At 41.0% G+C, this 26,150-nt stretch overlaps 2 protein-coding genes and 1 long non-coding RNA gene across 3 annotated transcripts in view; 2 read left to right on the forward strand and 1 right to left on the reverse strand.

Moving 5' to 3' along the window:
- The window catches only part of OPN4 (opsin 4), a 21,457-nt gene extending 12,532 nt beyond the window's left edge, over positions 1-8,925 (forward strand). The window contains exons 6-12 of the mRNA XM_027698671.1: positions 618-782; positions 3,259-3,366; positions 4,206-4,386; positions 6,592-6,741; positions 7,265-7,327; positions 7,771-7,810; positions 8,615-8,925. Of these exons, the coding sequence (XP_027554472.1) occupies positions 618-782; positions 3,259-3,366; positions 4,206-4,386; positions 6,592-6,741; positions 7,265-7,327; positions 7,771-7,810; positions 8,615-8,802 (895 nt within the window). The 3' untranslated portion in view covers positions 8,803-8,925. The remainder of the gene's footprint in view (positions 1-617; positions 783-3,258; positions 3,367-4,205; positions 4,387-6,591; positions 6,742-7,264; positions 7,328-7,770; positions 7,811-8,614) is intronic.
- On the reverse strand, positions 4,228-22,994 carry LOC113975042. The gene is made up of 3 exons (XR_003536738.1): positions 22,864-22,994; positions 14,308-14,438; positions 4,228-4,338 (listed from the first exon to the last, which is right to left on the reverse strand). It is a non-coding gene; the product is annotated as an uncharacterized LOC113975042 (long non-coding RNA).
- A 271-nt stretch (positions 22,995-23,265) lies between these two features.
- LDB3 (LIM domain binding 3) overlaps positions 23,266-26,150 on the forward strand; it is a 121,004-nt gene continuing 118,119 nt past the window's right edge. The window contains exon 1 of the mRNA XM_027698650.1: positions 23,266-23,367. The gene's annotated coding sequence lies outside the window, so the exon portion shown is untranslated. The remainder of the gene's footprint in view (positions 23,368-26,150) is intronic.

Here is a 26,150-nt window from a genome sequence, read left to right on the forward strand (position 1 = left end):
AAAAGGGTACAGAAATTAACCAACCATAAGAAATACAAAAGGGACATCAGAGACACCTAAAGACAGTGTATCAATAACTATTCCACAGAAAAATAGATGGAATTGAGCTACAAATTCCATGTTTGACAAAGGGTGACAAGGAGATAAAACGTTAATCACTGGTCTCTGAAACAAAAAACTATAGCTGTAAAAATCCAGGCCAGCCTGGCACTACGTGTGTAACCTGCAGGAATCTGCCCTGTCTGTACCAGCGGGTCTGGTCACTTAGCTCAGAAGTACAAAATGACAGCCAGGGAGAAAATCAGACCCAGGCAAACAAAGACTCCTCTAACTGTCTTTAACATAGTGTTATTCAACTGGGTTGAATACCTGTTTTATGTGGAAATTCTACTGGTACAGGACTACTTTCTTCACTGAAGCACATGTGAATTTTGCCACTGATAAGTGCAACAAAAGTGCATTGGATTGTGAAGCACCAGTCACATACATTAGCATGCATTAAAAGTGCAGGAGTTTTAGCCTAAAGTAGCAGAAGAGTAATTGCTGCCCCACTTTATGAAGCTATTTGCTCAATTCCCTACTTTTGTTTTTTGCTGTTGTATGTTTATTTCCTCTAGGTCTGTTCAGACATTTGGAAGCAAACATGGAAATAAAGAGTTCCAGAAACAGTATCAGAGGATGAAAAATGAGTGGAAGATGGCCAAAATTGCACTGATTGTCATCTTGCTTTTTGTCATTTCCTGGTCACCATACTCTGTTGTTGCTCTGGTAGCTTTTGCTGGGTAATTATAAATGTATCAGCAAAGGAATATTCAGTGAAAGCAAAAGCTATGAAATAGTAAAAGATAGATGAAAGTCAAAGCTACTTGTCAAGTTTAATGTCTGAAGTGTATCCAAAATATTCACCCATTTAGGAGTGATATTTAACAAACAGGCACATGCTGACTGTGATTTTTTTTTCTTAGTTTGACTATAAGAAAAGTAAAAAAAAAAAAAAAAGAGAGAGAGAAAGAAAATAGGAATGTTATTAATGTTATTGCTGGCAACATAAACTACCATGCTGAAGACCTCTGAATGCAGATTCTCTATGCTAGGAAATTTGAACTATCTGAACTTTATTTAGCACCAAGGTACTAAATAAAGGGCCCCAAAAAGATCCACCCAGGGGTTTATTCTCTTTTCTTTCTCCACTTCTTTTACTTACAAAAGTCTTTTCATTTTGTCATGTTACAACAAACTGCTGAAATTCCTTACATGTATGAGCAAGTTCAAAATTAGTACATACTTGCATTAGGAGCTTTTTGATGCTGGATATAAAAGATCCTAAATATAAATCATCAAAGCACATTCTTCATCTATTTAATTGTCAGCATTTTATACAGCAATTTCAACAGAAGCATGATAGTATAAAACAGTATCTGCACACAGCTTCACACCAGACTCTAGTTGGTACAATCCAGGCACAAGTAATGGATTGAGAGTCCAGATGCCTTGGCTCTATGTGGTTATTTCTCCCACATTAACATGTGAATTTTCCTGTGCTTCAGTCCAGCCTCTGTAAAACGTGTGACTATCTGCTTCAGGAAGGCTTGTCACCTGCAAAACCTCAAGTGGAAGATTCCTATACCACTTCTCTCTGTATTTTTCAAGTCAGAAATAAAAAGTAGGTTTTCCTAAAATTGACTAAAATAGCTTAGGAAGGCAGTTTCCTAAACATAGCACTTCTAAAATCTTCTTAAAATCATAGGCTTAAGACGAAAAAATACTGAGAGAAGAGGATTCTCTCCCTTTATATCCAGAAGGGTAATTCCAAGCAGCAACAAACATTTTCTCCATGAAGGAAAACAAGTTCCTCACCTGGAAATGCAAATCCTTAGGATGTGTCCTAGTGTCCCATTTCCTGTCAAAGGGGGACTTAGGTACTGGATATCTCCCACTGGTGATATGTGAACAGTCAGACAGAAATGCAGCACAGCTACCTTGCAGTACTCTAAGAGATCTAAAGAAAAAATAAATCAGGAGATGCTTTCAGATAACCATTTTAGCTACATAGAACTGTCAGGCTGTCCTGTGTGATTCAGCATCTACCTTAGGAGAATCAAATCTGCCTTAGGAGGATCAAGTGCCTGCTGAACTTGACTTCTGCTCCATGTCTCACACTCACAAAAATTTGAACAAATGGACAATTTTGTAACTCTTCAATATGTCACAAATGAGCATTTGCACATTTTGCTCATGAAGATATCTGGGGAGCAATATTGCTTCATTCAGCTTTTTTTCCGTTTCTGAACTATGCCTTTTAGGCAATCCTTCTGGGATTTTTCAGAGATTGATGGACCGATGCCTCCTGTGAACTTTTATTACAACAGACTTGGATAAAATCACTGCATGCTACATCTAGAAGGCAGACAAGCAGTCTGTGTCTATAGCCTTGGACTAAAGACAACTCATCTGACAGAGCAACTTCACTTAGAGTTCACTTTACCAATGCAGGAAGAGGCCTTCAAAGCCTCTAAGGTGTATGGAGGATTTACCTGGTAGAAACTGAAATGTTCCTCTTATTTTGGTCTGAGCTGTTCTATTGACTTTCTTCTGACCAAGATTTGTGGACTACTTCAAGCTATATTCAGAAATTAACTGGCTGATAGCAGCATGGCAGATGATAGACAACAATTCCTTTATCCTTCAGAGTCGCATCACCTGCATATATGCATGGTCACAGTAACAAATGAGTGTAACATAAGAGACATGAAAATACTTTCCCTTCACTGTTTAGTTCAGAAAAATACTTCCCCTTCACTTTTCAGGTCATTATCAGGAAAAAAAAAAGAATAGAAGTAGATTCATCAGTTATCTTTCCCTATAATGCCTCATTCTTCACACCTCTTTAGTGACATATTACCCAGGAAGTGTATCTGCTGAGTTTGGAACAGTTGGATACCCTGATGAATGCACATTCACTTCTTGAAGGCTGACATTGTCCCTAGGCTAAACAACATGGGAATTACCACCACCTGAGTCATAGTAGTGAAGTGCTGCAAGAGAAGCCCCAAGAAAATCATACTTCTCAGAAATGCAATTAGACTGATGTTGATCTTTACAGGCAAAGCATGTAAAATTTGCTCTCTCACTGTTTAGGGACAGAACTCCCCTTTTACTCTCTCTGTAGGACTAATAAAGCATTGTCTTGCCAGTGTATATCTGCACAGACCATACAGAACTCAACACTAAATATATAATGTATTTGCATTACTCTAGGTATTCCCATGCTCTAACACCCTTCATGAACTCCATACCAGCTGTGATTGCCAAAGCTTCTGTCATCCATAACCCCATCATTTATGCCATCACTCACCCCAAATACAGGTAAGTTCGGTTTTATAAACTAAAACTTATAAACTATAAATCTGAGAGTAACTTTGTCACTTTCAGGACTAGCACCCCCACTCTCCCTCACCTGCTCATTTTAACTTGTAGGACAGCCTTGCCCTCCACAAGAAAACTTCTCAATGCCATATATACATCCATGGACTTTGTACTTGGAACAAATTACTACGCAGATGAGAGTTCAGAGATGTTTATGGATACTGATCTCTATTTACCTATTACATGATGAAAGATGGAAGCCTTTCCACCTCAAAGGAAAGCACCATAAATTTTTTAACTATCTTCATGAGAGAGGCAGACAGGAAGAGGAAAGCTGGGCAAGAGTTTCCTTACGTTGCATATGAGCAAAGTAATACTGTAATATAAGTACACATTTTGTACAACTCTAGAGATAGCCAGCAAACAGATGTGTAAGAGGAAGCTAGAATAGCTGCTTAGGGGAAGATTAAAATAATTAATTATGTGGGACTTCTGTGAGGTTCAGTTTAAAGGGACAGAATTTTATTTCTGCCCTGATTAAGCCGAAAGCAGATAAAACATTATTTTAACAGCTTCCTTCAGTTCCAAGAGTTATATTTTAATGCCCTTATCCTTGCCAGGCAATAATTTGAGTTTTCCAGAACACTGTGAATAAGTGATCTTGCAGGGTGATTGTAGATGAGATATCTGATATCTGGAAAACTCTTTTTATACCCAGTAATTTTCCAGTCCATGCAGCATTAGTTCATCTCTCTGAATAAATGCATTGTTTATGATTTTTGACTGAATAGTTGTGCTAACAGAAAAAAATCTGACTGGTTCTACCTCTTATCCATTAGAAGAGCCATTGCAACACATGTTCCTTGCCTTGGATCCCTACTGAGGGTTTCTCCCAGAGACTCACGGTCTTCCAGCAGTTATTACTCCTCCAGACGAGCCACCGTAACCAGCCAGTCTTCTGAGACAAGTGGGCTGCAGAAAGGAAGAAGGAGACTGTCTTCTCTCTCTGACAGTGAATCAGTAAGGGAGACACTTCCCATACACCCATTTTTAATTGCAAAGTAATTCATTTTCATATGGAGTCGTTCCAAGCGGTAGATTCTCCGGATGAAATGCATCACAGCGCTCATTACAAGAGCTCCAGAGAAAGTGGAGGGACAAAGTGAAATGAAAGACAGAAGGATGAGGTGTAAAAGAATGTAGGTCACTGTTTGCTTGATGGCTGGTGACACTGAAGGAAGAGCAGAGAGATGGAACAACAGGAATTTTAGAAAGTAAGGGAAGCTTGGAGCCAGAGCAGCCTTTAAAGCCTGACCATACTTTCAGCCTGCACTTCTCTGACCACAGGTTTGCAGTCTGGACACACACAAAACAAACTGCTCATCACTGGGTAGTTCTCTGGTGAAAGCAAGGTTGTAATGAAACAGATAATGCTTTCTGAAAGTGTAGTGTATTTGGAAACATATTAATCATTACATTTAGACAAATCAGTAAAACCATTACAGAATCTTTCTCACAGAAGACCTCAACAGGTGTAAGTGAAACCAAATGTTCTGCACAGCAGCTGAGAACAGGGCAAATATTTGGCATCCCAGGCTCTCTCCTGCAACCCAAAGTTACTTTACTAAGTAACTAACCACACTCATTGGTTCATTGCAATTGTTTTAAACAAAATTTCTAAATATATGAAATTATTTTCTTGGTGATTCTTTTTCACAGTCAAGATAATGATTGTATCTAATCCAGATAAGTGCTGAATTCTGACAGTTATTTCCAACAGTGACATCTCAATTTCTTTGCACTCCCTATTCTTTTGACTTCTCGGTCCAATCAAAATGAAATTCTTCTGGCTAGTGGCCACCATTCAGGTGGAAGGTTTTAAAACTGGCTAATAGAAAAGTGACATTTTTATGATGCATCTCTTACACCGTGAATCTTGATTCTTAAAAAAACAACCGACTCCTTTGGTAAGACTGTGTGTTCTTGTACTACTCTCAGTGCTGGGGAAGGAGAACCACACAAACAATTCATTTTGCTTAGGAAAGCAACTCTGAATACTCAAAATAAAATAATGGAATGGAGGACAAAAATTCCCCAAAGTAAAAAATTCCAAGCAATTGGCATGCTTCACTCTGGAATTTTCTATAGCCTTGAGTAAGTCTGAATCTTGTTTGGAACAACGATAGACCTGAGATTTTCTGGCAATATATGTTTCCCTATTTGATTTGGCCATAGAATACTCTAATTTATTAGTAAGTAATATCAGTTTAGCTGAATTACAGAGCAGAAAGAAGAGCTCAAGTTTGAGCAAACAAAAGTGTTTCAATGCTCACTGATTTGGGGTTTTTTTTGCACCATATGTGTCTCAATTAAGTTCTAAGATTTCTAGACACATACTCACAAGGCAAAAAGGCAGTACATATGCTGCCATGTGTTTTATGTCAAGGCTGATCATCAAACTGAAAGCTGATAAGATCATGTTTTTCTACACCTCTTATTTTTTATATTCCCTGGGGAAAGTTTATCAAAGTATCAATAATTAAAAGTATCAAATATTGAAAGTATCAATAATTGCTTTGAGTATTGCTTTGCTCCCATCTGATGGAAGCGACATCCAAAGCACACAGATTGCTTATAAAAAACTCTTGTGGAATGAAAAAATTGCGGAAAGTATATTACAGTGTTATGTTCCCCCATTTTAAGGTAAAGTCCAACAGAAAACAGACTGGTATGCCATGAGCTGCTCATCAGTCCCATTAACTCTTTCATTGTTTTGTTCTGACCTCTTGATCATTGTAGTGAAAAGGCTGACAAAGTGAGGAAAAGGAACAGAAGTTTTGACTTCTAGGAGATACTGGTGGGCTGGGGTTTTTGTCCTTTTATTTTTTTGTTTTCTCATTAATTGGAACAAAGTTTATAAAAACCAGGGCTCCTTCATGAAACAAAATGTTTCTAAAGAACTGATTCTGCAGTCTTGAGATATTTCCTTCTATTTATTTCTGCTTCCACCCAAGCCAAACTTTAGACATGACAGACTTGATAGTTTTGTACTTCTTATAAGCAAACATTTTATGAAGTCATATACGGCAGAACTTTTGTGAAATATCTTTTATACAATGTCTGTCTCTTTTACTGTTTCTATCTAGGTAAAACTGACTCTCATGGGGCAAATTGGATGAAAGTCTAAGGAACCTAGAGTGATTGTTTTTGCTGTTTTAATTCTAGGCCTGTACTGAAACAAGTACTCCAGACTTGCAAGTCTCCAGACTTGCCAGAAGACAGATTCCCTATGAAATGGGTAAAGACACAATTCCAACCAGTGACATAAGAGCCAAAACCAACCTGAAGAGCCAGGATTCTGGGATCTGTGAGAAGGTAATACACTGCATTCATAATACCTAAATTCTCTGACAACTGGCAAGTTAACAAATCTGCATATTGTACCATAACTAATCAGGAAGGTTCCTGCCAAGAAGATGCTGATAACCTGGGAGTTAACACAATGAGCAACGATTTAGAGGCTGTAAGAGGTCATCAGCTTTTTATTCCCACCCTGGTTCATTATTCTGCCGTCTTTGTTGTATTTCTGGTGCTGCTTTAGAAAACTTAGCATCTGAGTGGTGTGTTGGCTTGTGTTTGGTTTTAAGTGTCCATTTAGTAAGATATGTCTTTCACTGTCCAAATTACTTGGCCCATCTTCCTGTTGTCTCACCATTTGCTACCAAATGAGCACTTACAGTAAGATGTAAAAAAAAAAAGGCTATTTTAGCATACCACTACTTTTCAGTCAGTCCTCTGCTATCCTCTTTTTTCCCTATATTTTGCATTGTGCATATGTAAAATATTGAGACTTACCTATATGCCATTTATGTCTTTCTTATCTGTGTTCATTTTTCAGACATCAGTAGATGCTGATGACATATTGATGGTGGAACTGAATGTCAGAATCGCTACACCTACTGTAAGAACCATTATTTTAATATTTGGCGTGCATCTAAGTAACTGAGGGAACATAAACTAATGGCAGTCTCTGAGCACAAAATAATTTATTTTTTGAGATGCAAATATCACACAACACTCCCAGAAGAATGCAGAAAACATGACCACAAAGGGTAGATCATTGCTGAAACTAAGCAGAAGGAGAACACACATACTACAGGGTTCTCCTTAAGTCTAACTTCCTGAAGGAACCTGAATATTTTCTTGAATTAATAAGTCTGTGGAAGCAGACTTATTAGTCTGCTATTATTATTAGTGGAAGCATTAATTTATTAGTGGAAGCATTAATTTTGTGCCACCTTCCTATGAATAATATACACACTGAGACAGCCATAGTCCTGTGGCAAGTATTGCTGTACGAAGTGATGTTGTTAACTATTTAATGTTCTCTGTTTTGGGTTGCAGAAAACATCTAAAATGTGCAACCTGGAGGAAATCAAGGTCAGTTTTTGAAACATGCCATGTCACCTGTTCAGTAACATGTTGTTCTAGTGTCTGTTTCTTCTTCCGTCTAACACAGCTACAAACGTGTAAAAAAAACTGACATCTGTCACAAGTGAGTCAATTTGCCTTAATTCTTGACAGATGGAGGAATAAGAGCAAAGAGCTGACAGGTGAAAACAAGGCAGTTTTATCTCTGCAGTATTAACCCCAATGTAATACAACTATCTTAAATTATCTCTTCATTGTTAGCAGTGATCCTTAAGAGCTATTGTTAGCCTCATCCTATCTGACTTTTTGGTCCTGTGCAAATGATAGCTACCATTGCTTATTGTCAAAAATTGCTAATTAATCTTTTCCTCAATTCCTGTTTTCACCTCATTATAGAGTTTGCTTACCCCTTTAATCTATCCATGCTGTTATCATCACATTTTACATTACCTCTTGCCCAGAGAACCTAAACAGGTTCACTAAGCATATTCACAGCACTTTTGTTCATAGTTGAATGTGCTGTCATTAGTCTGGTCTTTCTTCAAAGTAGACCAGCTCTTAAGTAGCAAAAACAAAGTCTGTGCTTCAGTACATTAACTTGTTTAACAGGTTTTTTCTCGTAAGTTATTCATGAAATTTTTGAAAAAAATGTTCAGATCTACTTTATCCTCCATCATTTAAGTTGGTTTTGAGGTAGTCATGGGGCTCAGAAAAGTGCTTATCTAAATATATGCCACTTTTTCACAGATGATGCAATGTGATCTTGTACATGTTTTGGTTTTCCATTTCTTTTAAATCTCTGCATCTGTTTAGGAAGGTGAGAGCCTGAACAGTATTGGACAAAGGAAAGGAGAGTCTTGCTATGGATCATTGGCAGCTCAGATACCCAGCATTACAATAACATGCAGCAATGTCCAAGGAGTAGAGCTGCCTTCTAGATACAACTCTGGTTTCCTGTACCCTAAGACCAACAGTCAGAAGCAGAATAAGAAGCCCAACAGTTAAGTAAGTGAGTGGTGCAAGCCAGAATATCATCCTAGCCAATAGCTCTGGAACAGCTATGGACTGACTGAATCCAGAATACCTTCCTGCATTGTTCTGAAATGCCCCTACAGACACAACACAAGCAAGGAGTAAAGCAGGAAGAGTGATCTTTTCAGCATCAGAACTCTCTCCAGTGGTTCATGTCTTGATCTGAGTCACACTGTATTTTTTATGCAGCTCATGAAACAATTTCTTTCATGTGGATTTTACTCTGCTCAGGTATATTCCACCACTACACAGACCTTACCCACAAGCCTCCTAGGATTAACTTGAGAGGAAAGGGAAATACAATATTCAAAACAGGCCTTTGTTCACTCAGTGTAGTTTAACTTCAAAGCTATTACAGAGGTAAAGCTGAGAGATTTGGGGGAAACTGTACATTACCTCCTGAAGATGGTTTCTTCGTTATTGTGAAGTTTCTCAACCAAAAGAAAACTTAATCACACAGTCAGTGCTCCCCTCTCTCATCAATGATGTTTTACCCCATTTTCTTCTACAATCCAATGGAAAGGCAATGCACTTGAGTGGTAATTTAAAGTCTCAGATCTTTATTTTAATTTCTGAGACTCTGGGGAAAGAGAAAGGGATAACACTTGAGGACAAGGCAATGGTCCTTTCCATCCTTGGCTTCTTTTTCCAACAGTGGCTTAAGAGACCAGTTTAACCCAGTCTTACCCAATCTCCCCAGAGGTTCTGATATCTGCCTTCTGATACTTCAAAGTGGTTTACATTTAGATGTGCTTTTCTAAAGTAAATCTTGGGAGGAGAAGGGTTAGTTCCCTGAAAACAGTTGTTCTAGAGATGTGTGGAATCCACACCATCCCCACTTTGGCATTTCCATTTTTCCCTTCTCTAAACAGCAGCATTCATATGGTGAGGGTTTTTTCCCACAGTGACTGAATCCATGAGATTGTATTTATTTCCCTTGAAAGGAAAGGAAAAGAGTTTTATCAAATAGTGATTTTCAGCTTTCCCCTGGTGTTTCTTCTAGTGCGTAAGAATAAATGGACAAATTTCATTTGCAAATCATAGCAGTCTACATCACAAGAATTATGAGGAATAGACAGTCCAAAGTGGGGATACAGACCTTCTGAGCCCAAAAGAACAGGGCACAGAGCTATTGAAACAGATCTTCTCTACAGGCCCTCCAGCAGTTCTCCCATTGGTTGCAATAATAGAGGGAACCCAGCAAGGCATTTTGTCCTAAGTAAATCAGTTCTTCCCTATGTCAGATCAGAAAAAGCTATAAAATCAATAAAAATGTAACCAGCTTATTATTTTGAGGGGGGAAAAAACGTAAATTGGTGGGTTCCAGAAGACTTGGGGCATTGTTTTGAAGCACACTTTTGGAAACTTACTTCAAACCAAGGTTTATTAAAAGAAAGGTGATTAAAACTAAAAATAAAGGTGATGATGGCTTCTGCAGCAGATGAATGTTAGATCATGAAAAAGTGGGCTGTTCAGGCTGGTCATAAACCACCAAAAGAAACACACTGTTCAAAATCCACAATGTTTTTATGTAAATAAAATCATAGGCATTAGAGATGGAAAGGAGCTATTACAGTTTCTCCCTTCACCCACCACAGCCGGATATTGTCTCCCTGCAGAGAACAATATTAAACTGATAATATATAAAGCCAGTAAAAAGGAGAAAGAAGGGAGAAAACATCCTCAGACAGGAAGTGTGCTCAAAGATATTCATCAAGTCTAAGGAATTCTATTATGACTTATTGCTTGGGCTTTTAAAATTATTTAAAAACATGAAGCATATAATTCTTCCTTTGTCATGAAGGCCTTTGACACTAGTGAAAAATGGGAAGAAACATTAGTAAGTGCTGCCTATTTCATATGGGTCACAAAAGACTGAACCTGTCAAGAAAAATAGGTCAAAGCTCACACATGCTGTTTCATGTGTTAACAAGGAGTGCATGGTATGTGTCATTAATAGCTAGATCCTTTGCTCCTGTCATGATTTTGTTCCAAGCAGTATTCTTGAAGACTACACTCTGCACACTTCTGCATTCCCTTCCACTTTTAGAGGGCATAAAAAGAATACTTCCATGGCTAGAAAAGCTTTACGAATCCACAGCATGTTGTTCTCTATATCCTTCAACTCCAACATGTATTAGAGATTAGTTTGTATCTATAAAAAGAACTACAGCTGTTCGTGCTCATCTACTTACAAGAGACTTGTAAAGCATATATTAATTAGGGAGAATTTGTTTGTGAGCACTTCAAAACCCTTGTGTGTACTCCTTGTGTAACTAACAGTTTTGCCTTCCCTTCACTCTGCTGAGACTATAAAAGTCATTCTGGGGAAAGCCTACAAAATTCATCTCACCTGAATATCTCTACAAGTGGTTCACACTGTAACCCCTGTGGCATTTGGAATAAATCATTATTAGTTCATATTTCACCTCATCTTAGCAGTTTTATTTGTGTCCTGCATCCTCTGCTTGGCAGCCACTCTCTTTGCTGTGCTGCCTCTTTACACCCTGTAACACAGATGACTGATTGGATTAAAATAATTCAGGACCGAGATGATTCACGTTTCAGTTAAAGTCAACTGTACAGCCTGTTCTGCAGTGCAGAGACCGCCTGTAGTTTACCATGCACTTGGATGTGTCCCAGTGCCTTGGAGGTGTGACAGGACTAGGGCAAAACTGAGGCGCTTCCCTTTGGCCTTTTGTACCAGAGCAGCTGTTCCCAGGGCAGGCTGCTGGCAAAGGCAGCAGCAGTGCTGTGAGCTGACAGACACGCTCTGCCCCTCCACGGGGGCACAAACTCCGCCTTGGGTCACAAGTGAAAATGTTTGGTCTGATCATTCGAGCAATTCTGCGAAACTGCTGAGCTACTGGTCACTACTGCTGGACCTGCAGAGAAGGTGCCAAGAGCCAGTGTAATAAAAGGCTGCTCCAAGTCAGGACTGGAGGACTGCATAAGGCAGCAGCCACAAGTTGCCAGTCTTTCCAACTTCCACATACACGCAGGGATCTTAGTCCCTATTTTTGCAGCTTACAGCCTCACTTTCCATACTTTTGGAAACTTTTGTACATCCACCGCTGAACTAAAAAGTGTCATCGTAGCACGTGACATTGAGTATTGGCATTTCACACATTCCCAGGTAAGACAGAATAGCAAAGAGCATTTTTTTTCACTTCATATGCAAAACCAACAGCAAGCTTGACATGCAGAAATAACCAAAGACACCTCCAATGCTTCAATGCTTTTTGGGGCATAATATGGGTAAGTCCCCATTCCCACTTGTGCCTGTTTTCCTCAGTGTGGCTGGTGCCATTTTTCACTTAGGCTGTTCCAAGAGGTGCTGCAATGTGGCCCCCATCCTGTGACCCCTCAGTGACTCTGACAGGGCAACTGTCTGTCTCTGCTGCTGAAACTGCTCCTTCCACAGGGCTTTATTGGGTGGGGCCCTTATCTGCAAGGCAATGTTTGTATCAGACAATGGTATTTCAGTGGCTGAGCAACAGGTATCTCAGTTCAAACACTTGTGTTTGTAGCCTTGCAGTTGTTAGTGTCATAGGAATGTGAGGAGTCTTATGTTATAAATAGGTTTATATAAAAGCAGTTTTAAAACACATAAATAAATTATTAATAGTGCCATCCCTAGTAACCCTAGACACAGGTCACAGTCCTGTACACTAACTGATTCCTGTACCTCCCTTACCCCGTCGAATTTATAACCTAAATACTCATTTTCAATCTTATGCAAACTTCACAGTTGTCAAAATTTATAAGCTGTGCTATTTACTTCCCTTCTATGGACAACAGACTGAGTAGAACATCAGTGTAAGCTTAATAAAGCCAGAAAAGTTTCTTCACAGCAAATCCAGCTTAACAGTCTGATACAAACCACAAACAGTAATAAGAAGATTTTTTTTCTCTTCTGTAGGAAAATACTTCTTTTAGTTACAGCAGTTCTGGTAGCAGCAGGGCTCTGCTGGAGGCACACAGCACAGGAATTCTTTGTACCTGGCCCAAAAGCAAAGCAAATGCTGCGAGTCACATCAATGTAGGAAAATGCTCACCTCGCTATGTATAGAGATGTCAAAATCTCTTACTAGACTACAAAGCTGGACTCATGGTGTTTGGTTCACATATTGCCTACAAACACTTCTGGCAATGAAATTTACTCTCAAGGTTAACATTCCCCTGAAACTGGGGGTAAACAGTAGGCTGAGAAGAATGGAAAGGGATTCACCCCTCTTACAGTGAATGTTTCCTCTCTACTCTTATGTTTCCTTTTTTTAATTATTATTTTTAAACTTACACAAACAGCAGTATCTATGTAGGTTTAGTACCAAAGATATTTTTGATGCCTTTCAGGAAAAGAAGATGGTTTGGAAATAGACCCAAAAATCTGAGACTACATCATTGTATAGCACAAGCTCTCCAATGTAAGATTGATTTCATAAAGGACATTTCCTGAATTAGTTGTGGGACACTTAGGGGCATACTTACAACTGCCATAATGTTTTCCACTGACTGGAAAAATAGAAAGGAAAATCCATATCCTTCCACACAGTGCCATGCCCAAAGGGATACAGAGAAAGTGACTGTACCTCTAATGTAACAGCATTTCCTTCAAAAGCCCCAGTACTTCAAAAATCTATTACAGATACCCAGATGCACCCTTTGGATTGGTATAACTGCTTTTCATTAAGTTTTTCAGATGCCTGAAGTTAATCAGGTGCATAAATATTTACACAACCCTTTAGGACACACAAGTGAAATGGAGGAGTTAAGAGTATGTTAGGTCAGTACTAAAAGTTACTAAATTTTTTAAATATTTTTCCAGGCTAGTATTTGCTGCTAACTCCATGGAACTGTACATTATTAAATTTTCCAAGTTTAGATTCTTCTCATTTTCCCTACTTCCCATAAGTGACCAGTCAACTCTTCACCAGTTAATCCACAGGGCCAGAGAGAAGGCCTGCACTCACTCTCTCCTGGGTAAGGGGGACTGCTGTGGAATAGCTGTTTCTCACCCCACTGCTCTTTGAAACCCTGATCTCTTGAGTGCCTGTAAGCCCAGGACTCAGCTCCCTTCTACCAGACAGGTCCTGCAGTCAAGCATTCCTTGACACTCATCCCAGAGACAGCCCTGCTTTCAGTATCACCATCTTCTTCTAGTTTTCACTAGTTCACTATTGTAGTACCCCTTTCCAAGCAGTCCCCAATGCCCTCGGGTGCCAAAACCAGCATTAATTAAACACAGCCCCCTCCTGGCTTTTAAAAAAACGATGTATGATCCCACCTTAACAGGCAAACAGATGGAGCCTGGGTTTATAATAACCCTCCAACTGTGATTTTAAAATATGAACACTTTTGATGCTGCTGTCCTCAGCTCAAGTCTCTGTGTAACAGAAGCACGTGGCAGAACCCTTAATGTGTATTGATACATCTTATTCGAAGTGCTATTTTCCAGATGCACTTGTTAAAACTCACTTTCTGCTGCTGCTGCTCAGTGAAGTAAGAAGAGAACTTAATCTGATGAAGGACAGAGCCAAGGTAGAAGCATCAGGCAGCTCGGTGGTTCATCACATTCACTGCAAAGATTCCTTTTGAAAATCATTCCTCTGAAAAAGAAAAAGCCACACCAGTCTTTCAGGTTTGGGATCATTGTGTTCAGTTAGATGAGAAATAAATTTCACACAGTAAAAGCTGCTCTCTTTGGGCACTGTAGATACCATTTATTTCACCTATAGGAATTAAAAACATGTAAAAATATGATGTAAACTTCATTGCAATAAATCACACTCACTTTAATTCTTGCTTTACTCCAAATTGCCATGGTAGAATATGCCCAAAGGCAAAGGAAGCAAATAAGAGAATACAATTCAGGATACCCATTAGCACTGCATCAAAATAAAGTGACCCCAAATAAACTGGGGAATCCTAAAATGCTGGAAAACACAGTAACTTTATATGAAACAGGCCTCTTCTCTTTCCCATTGTGGGCCACTACCAGAAAAGGAACTCGGAGCTACCACCTTGTGTTAGATTTCTCCTTGCTCCTTTCACTGACTCAACCATCCCTGATTTTTTCTCATGTGCAGGAGCCAGACCACAGTGATTTCAGGGCTAAGGAGGCCACAGTACATGTTACAGAGCTGTACTTTGCAGCTTCCCTTCATTGTGCTGTTTCCTGAAACACTGAGTCCCCATCACAGCTGAACCTGCTCCATTTTCACCGGGTCACAGCACAAAGGCAATTGCTTATTAAAGCAGTTCACGAACACGGCAATAGTGTGAGCTGCCTGAATTCCAGCTTTTAAAAATCAAATTACTGCAGGAATTTTCAAAATAACACAGCTGACTGTCTACCATCACTGGAAGGCATTTCTGGGAAACCTAGGAATTTGGGTTTACATAAGATCAGGGCATTTCTTTAGTCAAATTATGGCCAAGGCCAAATGTTTTTTACCAGAACAGCCATACAGGTAGGAACGGCATGATACCAGTAAGAACTTACAGCACAAGGATTCAGCCACACAAAGTGGATCCTGGTGGAATCCGGGTTTCAGAGAGATGTAATTTCTCATCCACTATTCAAGGAGAATTCTCTGAACAGAAGATCATGGCAGTTAAGCCACTTCACAGGAATCTTAAATCAGTTCTGAATTTTGTCAGTTAAAAGTGATAAAACAGAACAAAAAGGCTCATGGCAATAAAGCAACACCCTCTAATAAGCACTTTGTGTCTTTGTCACTACTTGCTTAAGATTTTCACAATATTAGTATTCCTTCTCCAGTTTTGTAGCTCTCAGGACTGGAGACAGAGATTTGAAAAAGGATTCTTCTAGTGCAAAGGATATGCAGTTGAACTTCAGCCACTGAAACTCTTTGGAAGTCCCAGCCTAAGGAATACTGCAACACTCCCAAGTATTAACATTTACAGTGCAAATTACACCACATTACACTCAAAATCTTGGTTTATTTGACAAGTCAAGAAGACCCTATAATGTTTCTCTTTCAACATGTGACTAACTTGTAGGCACTTGTCTTTCTACGCTTCCTCCTTCCCAGAGCCAGTGGCTTGGTTCCAGCAGAATTATTTGACTTCAGTATAATTTGACTGTTACTAATTTTTTTAATCTCAATTTGAAAGAGTTCATAAAAGAAAAAAGCTCATCACTGGAACTTTTACTCTGTTTCCTCTACAACTGATATCCAGCATGTAAAGGAAAGGGCTGAGTAACAAAACATGATAAATGGAATAAAGAAGAAGATATTCTTGTTGACTTGTCTGGGAGCTCTGTTCTTGTTAAGTCGTGCACTACTTTAAACAATGGGGCAATTGAAACAGGTTACTTATATAGTAGAATCCTGAATTTCTATCCTACTTGCCCTCCTCTAGGCCACTGAAACTCAGTTGAAAAGCTTGGCTGACCCTAAACAAACTTTTTATTACTGAAATTGCCAATAAAGCTACACATTAAATTAATTTATTTTACTTGTTGTGATTGAACAGAGGTGGTCAAGAACATTTTTTTGACATGGTGTGCCTTTCTCTATTAGTCCTTCATTCTGCTTCCTGCATGAAAACATTGTGCAAGGACAGAGCTGAGAGTTCCCATCTCATGAGTTGTACTTTTCACACCTGACCATCAAGACATTCTTGGTTTTCCTTCCTGTCAACTGAGAAACAATCCTCCTTCACACCTTTCAAACAGGACAAAAATCACCTCTTGGGAGAATCAGGCTAAGTCAGCCAGCACATTCCCTCACCCTGCCCTTCTTCCTTGGAGTTTAGTTCCTCTATTATTGTCAGCACAACCAAAACCACTAAGAAAGGAATGGGAAAATGTGTGAATGGAAACTAAGAAAACCTTGGTTAAATCATTATTAAATAGCCAAGTCCTCGCCTGAAACAGTTCTGACACTATTTTGTTGGAGCATTTGGCTACAGTCTCCTACCTTAAGTAGAAAATGTTTGCTTTTGCACACATTCTCGTGTGGATTTCTGTAACTGGCAGGGCAAAATGAAAGCATAAATGTACTAAATGAAAATTGTTGTGCTAGGTTTCAGTCTACTTTGTTCTATTTCCCTTTTAACATACATGCTGCTACAACAATAGTTTACTCCAGTTATCTATTGAGGTGGTGGTGTTAAACAAATTTGCTTTATGCTTGAAGAGACAGAAAAAATTCTGTCTGAATTGCAGATGCAACCCTTTGAAAAAAACCCATGTACCAGCAGTCATTCTTCAGTGGCTGCTAAGTTAATTTTAAAATAATTATCTTTACCTGCAACTACAATGGGGCCAAAACATTACTTGTAGGCCACTGTGAAAAATGCCACTGAGGCAGTTCACATGTTCTGTTCACAGTAAAATGAAAAATTCTCAGAAAACTGTGGGTCATTTTGCTCCTCCTTTACTGCTTTGATGCAGTGAATTTATCAGCAGCAGAGCAAAATATTTGATAATTCTGGTTTAAGTGGGTGAGGTGGGCAGTCTTTCTTCATTGGATAATCTAATAATATATCCCTTTGTAAATACCTCTTTTAAAAGTTTCTGGGAATGTGTATTTTAATGGTCACACACTATTTTAGTGCTCAAGGAAAAGTGGTGCTTGAGTTAAGCCCTTATTTGGAAGAGCCAACTGAGTCACAGTATTCTCAGCAAAGTTTATCCTGGTCTTCAGATGTCACATTTGAAACTGTTTCAATAAATCAATGGCTCAACTGAACAAATCATCAGATCAAGGCACCAAGTAATCAAACTGAACCAGACTGACACTCAGCAGACACTGCTTGGGGTAAGCATCAGGCAGTGAGTTGTGAGTGAGAGTATGGCATTAACTCTCTCTGGGACCTGGCAATTCAATTTAGTGCAGTGCTCAAGTTTATCTGTAAAAGGGCATGTCATTTACTCTTGGAGTGCTGCAAGGCCAAATTAGGAAAGTTTTGCATCAAGGCTGCAACCTGTAACCTTTTCTCCACACTCAAATAGAAAATTAGCAGTGCTGTTATAAGAAAGATGCAATAATGGATTAGTCAGCCTTCAACTGAGAGGTGCAGAGAGATATCCAGGGAAACAGGTGGGAAAAGATTCACCTTTCCCTTGATATAAATAGCATGCATTTAAAACTGGATATTTACAGTTGAACAGTGAGACAAAATTAAGAGGCCAACATTTATTTAGACAAACTAAGTTAAAATATTAAACTTTAGGAGAATTTCAGCTTTTCTTCTGTATAAAATCGGTGCACTTTGAGGCTGGATTGGCCCCAAGCACGAAAGCAATGAGGGTTATAAGTCAAGCAGCATTGCTGGGGTTCATCCTGTTGACAGTCCATCTTGAATTACCTCCTGCCATAACTGTTTTCACCCTGTCCTAGGAATGTTATGGTAATAATATAGCCCAGGGTAATGACAAGAACAGTCCAAGGAGGTTACCACGTGGACAGCCTTCTCTTTAATGTCTGAGCAACACTCTAGAGTTGCAATTCACAATGTTTTATTGAACTGTATGTTGACATTTTGACTGTTTTGTTTGCATGTTTGTTTGCTCTTGTTTGTGGGCAAATTTAGGAACTCTGCAAAAACTACTAAAACTGAAAATGGGAACAATGAATCTCTTACAAGGGTAAAATTACTAAAGTAGAGTCACTCTAAAAATATGATTCTCATCTGAGCTGTGCTTGCTACATTTTCCTAATATTTTCTGGAAAATTTCTGCAAATAAAATAATTTTGGAGATCCAAAGTATTAGATTCCTTTGGCAGCTTTTTTGCCAATGCCAAAACACAAACCCATGGGGATCAGACTGTTAATTGGAGATACCTATAGTCCTAATTTTAAAGAAATTCCAGTCTTTTGTCAGAAAGGAAAATTGTTGAGTTGTTTTGCAAATGGCCCACTCATTTGTCAGTGACAGAAGGAACAGAGCCCTTCATCTCCTGCCCCCTTACACAGCGCGTGCAAAGGCCTGTGAAAATCAGAACTGTTGGGCAATAAACAATCACAAATGGGACGGCCTCATTTACTGGAGCTGTTACAGTTTGGGTAAATGACAGTGCAAATGCAGCCCAGATCTGCTCTCCTCTAAATGCCAGCAGTTCTGTCTGAACAGTCACACCGGCATCACCACAGGGAAGTAACACCTACACAGCCCCTCCAAACCGAGGCAGTGTCTTGTTACTGGTTACTTGTTACTCAGTAGAGGCTCTCAGAAAGCCACACTCATCACCAGCTTATTTCTGAGTTTGGAACTGCAGCCTCTTCAGCTGGGCAGGGAATGAGATCAGCTGTCAGAAGCATTATCCCGGGAGAAAGCACATCCATACTGTGTGCTGCAGTGATGTACTTTCCACGCTAATTTTCCTCACACCATCATTGGTGAGGAACCCTTAGGTAGCCAAGGAGGCCAAACTTGTTGGGTATCAATCATTCCTTTAAGTTTCCATCCATGGTGGTTGTTCCTTCAGTTCAAAGTTACTGCAAATAAACTGTGCAGACAGCTTATTAAAATACCTCGTAAGCCTAATGAAACCATAATGAAGAAATTTATGAAAAATTAAGGGCCTTTTTACAAGGAAAACAACATTGCTGTGACTGATCTGAGGCTGAACAGCTAATGAAACATCTGGGGAGACCAGATCGTGATTAGAAGAAAGGACATAAGACTGGGAGAAAGACTTGCAGAAACCCCAGAATTTGCCCTTGACAGAACTGTCTAAATTTCCCAGAAAAGGAAATTGCCCAGGCTGGAGTGAAACTCATGGGTCAAAAGCAAATCACCCCGAGTCACTGAGGAAAATGGACAGCTAAATCTATTAGTAAGCTACTTTCCAGAGAGGAAATAGGATTGTTTGCACAGGATGGCCTGGCCAGTGTAGTCTCAGTCTTCAGCTTTTCACACTAAGAGGTGATCCTGAAGGTGCTTCACTGAACTATTCCAAGGCTACCGGCAGGTAAGCAACGCATTTCTGAAACATTATTTAAAATATGAGTTTAATACTGTCATTAGTGCTTTCTTGAAAAATAAGACAGAGAATTTTGACCCTCCAAAAGACAGGCACAGGTTTCTGGGAATCAGTTGGAAGGCTCTTTTAGAGAGTGCTGAGCAGGTAGAGCTCTCATCCTTTCAAATTCCCTTGCCCTGAGTGACAGTGACTTTAATGAGCAACAGACATGCTCACGTATTCCATCCTGTTTCAAACAAAACCAAAACAAAAACAAACAAACAAACAAAAACCAAAACAAAAACAAAAACTGATCCGCCACTTATCAGAACAGGATTATGGGCCAATTTCCAGTCATCCTTGCTGATGCATTTACTGGGGAGCAGAAAATCAGGTTGTTGAGGGCCTTGGAAAGGTCTTAAAGCCCTTAAATATGATTTTTTTCTATCACATGTAGAATGGAATAATAAAATAGATCATCGTAAAATAAACATAATTTCCCACCATCTTGATTATGTTTTCCAGCCTAAGTCATCACGTCTGTTACTTTACAGTTGCTTGTGGTCATTTTGCAGCTTTTGTTATTCAAAGAGGGCTTCTCAGAAACAGAAGAGTTGGTGAGAAATTCAAAGAATTACAAAGAGATACAGCTGACTTCAAGGATAAGAAAGCATGTTTTTTCATCCTTATATTTGTTAACTCATATCCCACTGCAAAAAAACCCTGACAACCAAAACTCCCAGCCCTTAAACACCCTACTGAGTGTGTAAGGAGGGTTTTGAATGCACATGCAGTATATTATGAAATTATTACAGAGCACACAGAAGAGGTGCCTAGACATGTACCACAGAAAGTCAAATCATATTCTGCCCTTATTTTATTCTAACTGATCTTCCTAAAGAGAATCAAACAGCCTTGATGCAAAAAGGGTATGAACTTGTGAAGGAGGGATGTGTACATCACAGTTATAGCATTATTCATAGCTTATAAATTAAATATTTCTTGAAGTTCTGAAGCTTTCAGCCAGAAGAGGAGAAGATATCTAGGTCTTTTGTTATACCAACTTCAGGATCAAATAATCTCTTACTTGAAAAGCACCTCGGTTACTCCCTGCAAATATTCACTATGTTCATTAATTGGTAGATACAGAAATACCTATTATCATCAGAGTTAGTATCATTATTTGTGAATAAAGATACACAAACTTTAAATAAATTGCTCGGAGTAAATTTCCTATATTTTTCCAAACGGTTTCACTGCTGCCTCAAGACTAATCTAAGAGGCAATGGTTCATAGTTCTGACAGCTGTAAGAAGAAGCAATCCTAAAAAAATACTTCGGTATTTCCATGGTTTGAGGTGTCAGTAGCTTCAAACATCCATTTTAAAATCAATTTTCTAATTGCTTTCTTTATTAAAAGAAAAAGTGAATATACTGCTGTCAGCAGAATCACTTTTTTCCCTAATGAGATGTATAATTTTAGCTATAAACAAATTTTGGAAAAGGTGATATCTACTACACTGTTCAAAAGTAAGTGATCTATAAAACTGACTGTGCACTACTCTGTGGGATGCTTTTCTTCCTTCCACAGCAACCATCCCATTATTTCGGTTTTGTCATATTTTCTAGGGGTGGTGAGGGAGAGTATAAGCTGCAAGGATTTTGCTTTTATAATATATGGTAAAACTGATCTGCTCTGTTTGCATGTTGCCTTCATATAAACTGCATTGTCTTGTGGTAATCATTGGTAAGTTAATGCTCCATGGAAAGCGATGTATTCAGGCATTTGACAAGATGCAAAATGTTTCCTTTGGGGATGTAAGCCAACTTGTCAATACTTTTGCAACTATCATTGTTACAACCCATATGAATACGAACTTTGGGCAAATATAAATACAGAAATCATTTAGATCATGTTTTCCTGGCCTGGTCTGTGCACCCCGTGTGTTGGACCAAAAGAGCCCACGTAGTATGTAGCACAGACAGTACTTCAAGAGTAAAGAGACTTTAGGTTCCATAAGACAAGAAGCACTAAACTTGAATTCTTTTGAGTAGGCTGGAGCTGAGAAAGCGGTCAAAACGGTTGTGTATTTCAGCGATGCCGTTGTTGGATTTATTCCCGCACATGACCGGGGAGGAGCTTTCGGATCCTGAAGCTGTGGCGGACCCGGCTCCGCGCAGCTCCCGGGGCGCGGATCCCGCCCTGTCCCTGGTGCTGACGGGGGGCAGCGCCCGGCGAGCAAACCCCGACCCCGGCACAGCCGGGATTCCTGGCGGAGCCCAGCGCGGTGCCACTGGGACGGGAGCTTCCTAGCCCGGGGAATTTTCATTCCTGGTCAAACCCCAGGGGGCTCAGACGGGGCACCGCCCGCGTTTCCAGTGCTTTGACGCTTGGGAACATCTTTCCTTTCGACGCTTGGGAACAGTCTTTTCCTTTTTTATTGTTAACAAACTCATAAAGCAGCGGCTCCGTCACTGCACTGAGAAAACAGCTGGATTCCTGGAGAATATTTCGGGAAGCATAACATAAAAAAGAAGAAACCCAAACCACCAGCCAGCACTACTGAACAGAGGGATATGTGGACAGGGATGCTCGGTCCTTGACAGCACTCAGCAGCCATGTGAACGCACCGCCAGGCTCAGTATCTTAAATTATCTCAGTATCACTGTCCTGGTGGGCAGTTACGTTGATCGTTTTGCATTTTTTGTCTTCCAAACCCTTTGTCTCCTCTCGGGACGTGGTTTTAACTTTTCCACTCAGTTAAAACGACCATCACCTATCAACACCAGTGAATCAGCGGGGGTAAACAAACCTCACTTCCACTTTTCTTACGAGGCAATGAGTGAAATCAGCGATTTCGCTCGGCGAAGGGGCTGAAGGCTGCGGGCTCCAAGCCCGCACGGCACTAAAGCACACGCTGGAGAGCTTGTGCTGAGCTCGGGCAGGACCGCAGCCCCTCCTGCCGCCCCGCGCCGCCCTCCCGAGCGCCCCGGGTCCCTCCCGCGGGCGCGGCCCCCCCGCTCCCGCCGCCATTTCATCCCTCGCATCCTTCCCTGAGGGCGCTCGCGCGCGGACCGCCCGCCCCCCGGGATACCTGCTGCCGCTCCCCACAGCTCTGTGTCACCTTCCCGCTCCGCCACCGCGGCCCCGCGGTGATCTCGGCTCGCACGCGGGCATTTGCACACCGCGGGCAGCGCTTTCTCGCTCACCGGCCCCTGCGCTACCGCCCGCGGCGGAAAATCCCCTCAGCGCGCCCCGCCCGCGCGGCGCCCCCGCGCGGCGGCCCCGGGGAGCGGCCCCTGCCCTCGGGCCCTGCCCGTGCCCCGGGCGCTTTAACAGCCCCATCGGGGCGGCAGCGGCGCTGCCCTCTCCGCGGGGCCGGGCGGGCTCCGCGCTGCCCTGGGCTCCGCGCTGCCCTGGGCTCCGCTCCCCTCGGCCCTGCGGCTGCGGGGCCGATGTCCGTGGGTGCGGCAGCTGCAGCTCCCGTGGGGGCGGGCCCCGCTCCCGCCGGCCCCGGCCCACGCAACGCGGCGGCGGCGGTGAGAGGGGGCGGCCCGGAGGGACCGCTTGGTTACTCGGGACGCCGCAGGTGGGCAAGGTGGGTGCGCCGCGACCACGGAGTTTCTGTAGTGGAAGGTGTTGCCCCGGAGAGCCTTTGCTGGGAAGGCAGAAGTGAGCGGGCGAGGCGTTTGGGAGGTTGTCTTGTCATCTTGTGCCTACGGGCACACCGCTGCATCAGTGTGGTGCAGTGATCCCCTGAGGAGCCTGCGATGGCCAAATGACGCTGATGGCACAGGATCCTTCTCCTAAGCCCTGTTGAGCGCTCTCTGCGCTGTGCCAAACCTCGGCTGTCCGGACACGAGCCAGCGCTGTCAGCGGTGCTGTGACCTCGATGGCAAAGCTCAGCCCCTGCTCTGTGCAGAGCTCGTGGTGACCTGCACGCAGCCTCTGTAGCTGTTCTTGGGTCTGTTGGGGTTTGTTTGGTTTTTTTTTTCATTCGCTATTTCCCCCTTTCTAAGAGAAAACAGTCGTTTAGGATTGCCTGCAACAAGGCACAAATTACAGTAGTCACAGGCTTGCTGTAAACTTTCCTGGTTTCAGCCCAGAGTTGGAAAAGAACAATGAAAACTGAATGGCAACGCATTTGACAGCCTTGTTTTTCTTCTTCAAGTACCTATATTAAAAACTGAGCTCTGCATTTTAATCCAGTTGCTGCTGTTGATACATTTTGTCACTTAAAACTGGTAACCTAAGCGCTATGGTTACATATGTAAACAGGAGTTGGTTAAAACACCAGGTGCTTAGGTGTTCTTTACCTTAAAAAAGAAATTTTATTATCTTGGGAAGGTAGGTGCCATGGAAGTGTTAAGTAATACATGGTGTAGTGACTGCCTTTAAAAACTATAACTGAAAAGCTGATAAAACGAGAACTTAGTAACATACAGTCAAGTCTTTGGAAACACTCTGGACTGGTATCCTTCTCTTCTCTTGGGACTCTGTCTTTCCACAGATTTCCACTTTAACATAGTTACCAAAAACTTTTCAAATATTTTAAAAATCAGTTCTGACTACACTATGTTGTATACCAAATCTTTTGTGGTAGCAGAAAAGATGTGCAGGGAAAAAAGGCCATGTAGTAGGGGAATAAAGTGTGAAATATTTTTTTTGTAAAGGTGAAAGTAGTCATGGTGAAAGATCTAGAGGAGAGGGTAAACAGCAAATTTGATCAATTGGTAAAGTGATACTGGCAGCAACAAACAGGCAAGCAGGAAACACTGGAGCTGCATTTCTGAAGGCATTGTATTACAGGGAAGGGAGATAATATTCTGTCATTATATTGCTCTAGCATATCTCCCCAGAAATACTGGCTTTTGTTGGAACCCACAAAGCACATTAATAGAAATGTATTGGCAAAGTAGAATGAGATGAAGCAAAGTGTGGTAGAAAATTTAGCTTCTTGGGAAAGATCAAAATGCAGGATTTACGACAACTTGATAAAGGTGCTAAAAGGAATTCAGAAATACTAAGTTCTGTGAGAATCGAAGGATTTTGATTCAATAGGTCAAACAAAGCTGTACATGGAAGTAAAAGGAGGATTAGCTCAACTTAGAGCTCAGCAGTGAAGGAAAGGGGATTGCAATGAGCTCTTTTGCATTGTAGAATAGCCTTACTTTGGAAGCAATATTGAACTTGTGCTGAACTTGTGGGAAAAAAATCTCTACTCTTGGTAATTACTTTTATATTCAGTTTGACATTGGCAAGGTGGGAATTCAGAGTTAAAAATTTTTTACATCTCTGAAGTGTCAGTTTCAAATTCTTTGGCACAGCTTAGCCAATATATGGTAAATATGTGCTATTTGTACTGTGGATCACAATGAAGATCTCTCCCCAAATACAGCTGTTGATTCCACATGAAATGTAATTAACATTCGAAATTTTGGGGCTGGGTTAATTCGAAATTTTTGAAAACTCTAGGATTGCACATATCAGTCAACCAGTACAAAGCTTGAGTTTTCTTCATGCATCTGTGCATCTTCAAGGCTCCATTCTCCTTGCTTTTCCACTGTTCTGAAAGAATGTGGATAATTGTACTGGGGACAGTGCAGGAATCCATGGGATGGAAAGGGCATGTTTGTCATAAAGCCGAATGCTGCCTTCTCATACTGCCACTCCCTCAGGTGAGGGAGACTGAAATAAAGGCAGGCAATCTTTTTGTCAGGTTTTTTTTCCCCTAAAGGAATGTTGAATATCTTTTTATCAAATAGGAAATGATAGTTTATTCCTGTGGCGTGCAAGTCTTTCACTTGCCTAAAGAAAAACATAAACCATGACCTTGTATGCATCTTTTTATGTGCCAGGGATGTGCAGTATGTTGCAGATCAGAAGTCAAACTCTAAGCAATCTGCTTCTGAAATCCTTAATGATACAAATCATACAACCGTGTTGCTGCAGTAACAGTAGTTCAAGGCTCCTCTATGCACACTTTTACCTCTGCAGCTAAAATATAACCCGTGAGTAATACATCCAGCTCCATGGAGTAGTAGCAACTTTAACAACTGGAATTTCCATTACTTGTTTCCTCCCACCTTTATTTAGCTTTGACACCGGTGGGTTTGATTTCATTCACTCCATGGCTCTGCTCTCCCAAGCATGCAGCCGTCGCTCTCCTAAAGCCGGTTCACAGTAATGTGTCACAGCATGGTCTCCCAGCACGTGGGGATTGTTTCCTCCAGCGTAACATCTCTGCTGCAGTTGTGGAAGGACAGCTCTGCTCAGGCTCAGAGGCATTTGCTGGAGGTGGTGGCACTTTCCCCTGCCGTAGAGCCTGGTGTCCATCCAGCTTCCTCCCAGCTGTTCCCATCAGTCAGCTGGGAATAGCTC

The sequence above is a fragment of the Neopelma chrysocephalum genome, unplaced genomic scaffold (genome assembly GCF_003984885.1).
Source record: "Neopelma chrysocephalum unplaced genomic scaffold, ASM398488v2 Primary Assembly neopelma1_131, whole genome shotgun sequence".
Taxonomy (NCBI): domain Eukaryota; kingdom Metazoa; phylum Chordata; class Aves; order Passeriformes; family Pipridae; genus Neopelma; species Neopelma chrysocephalum.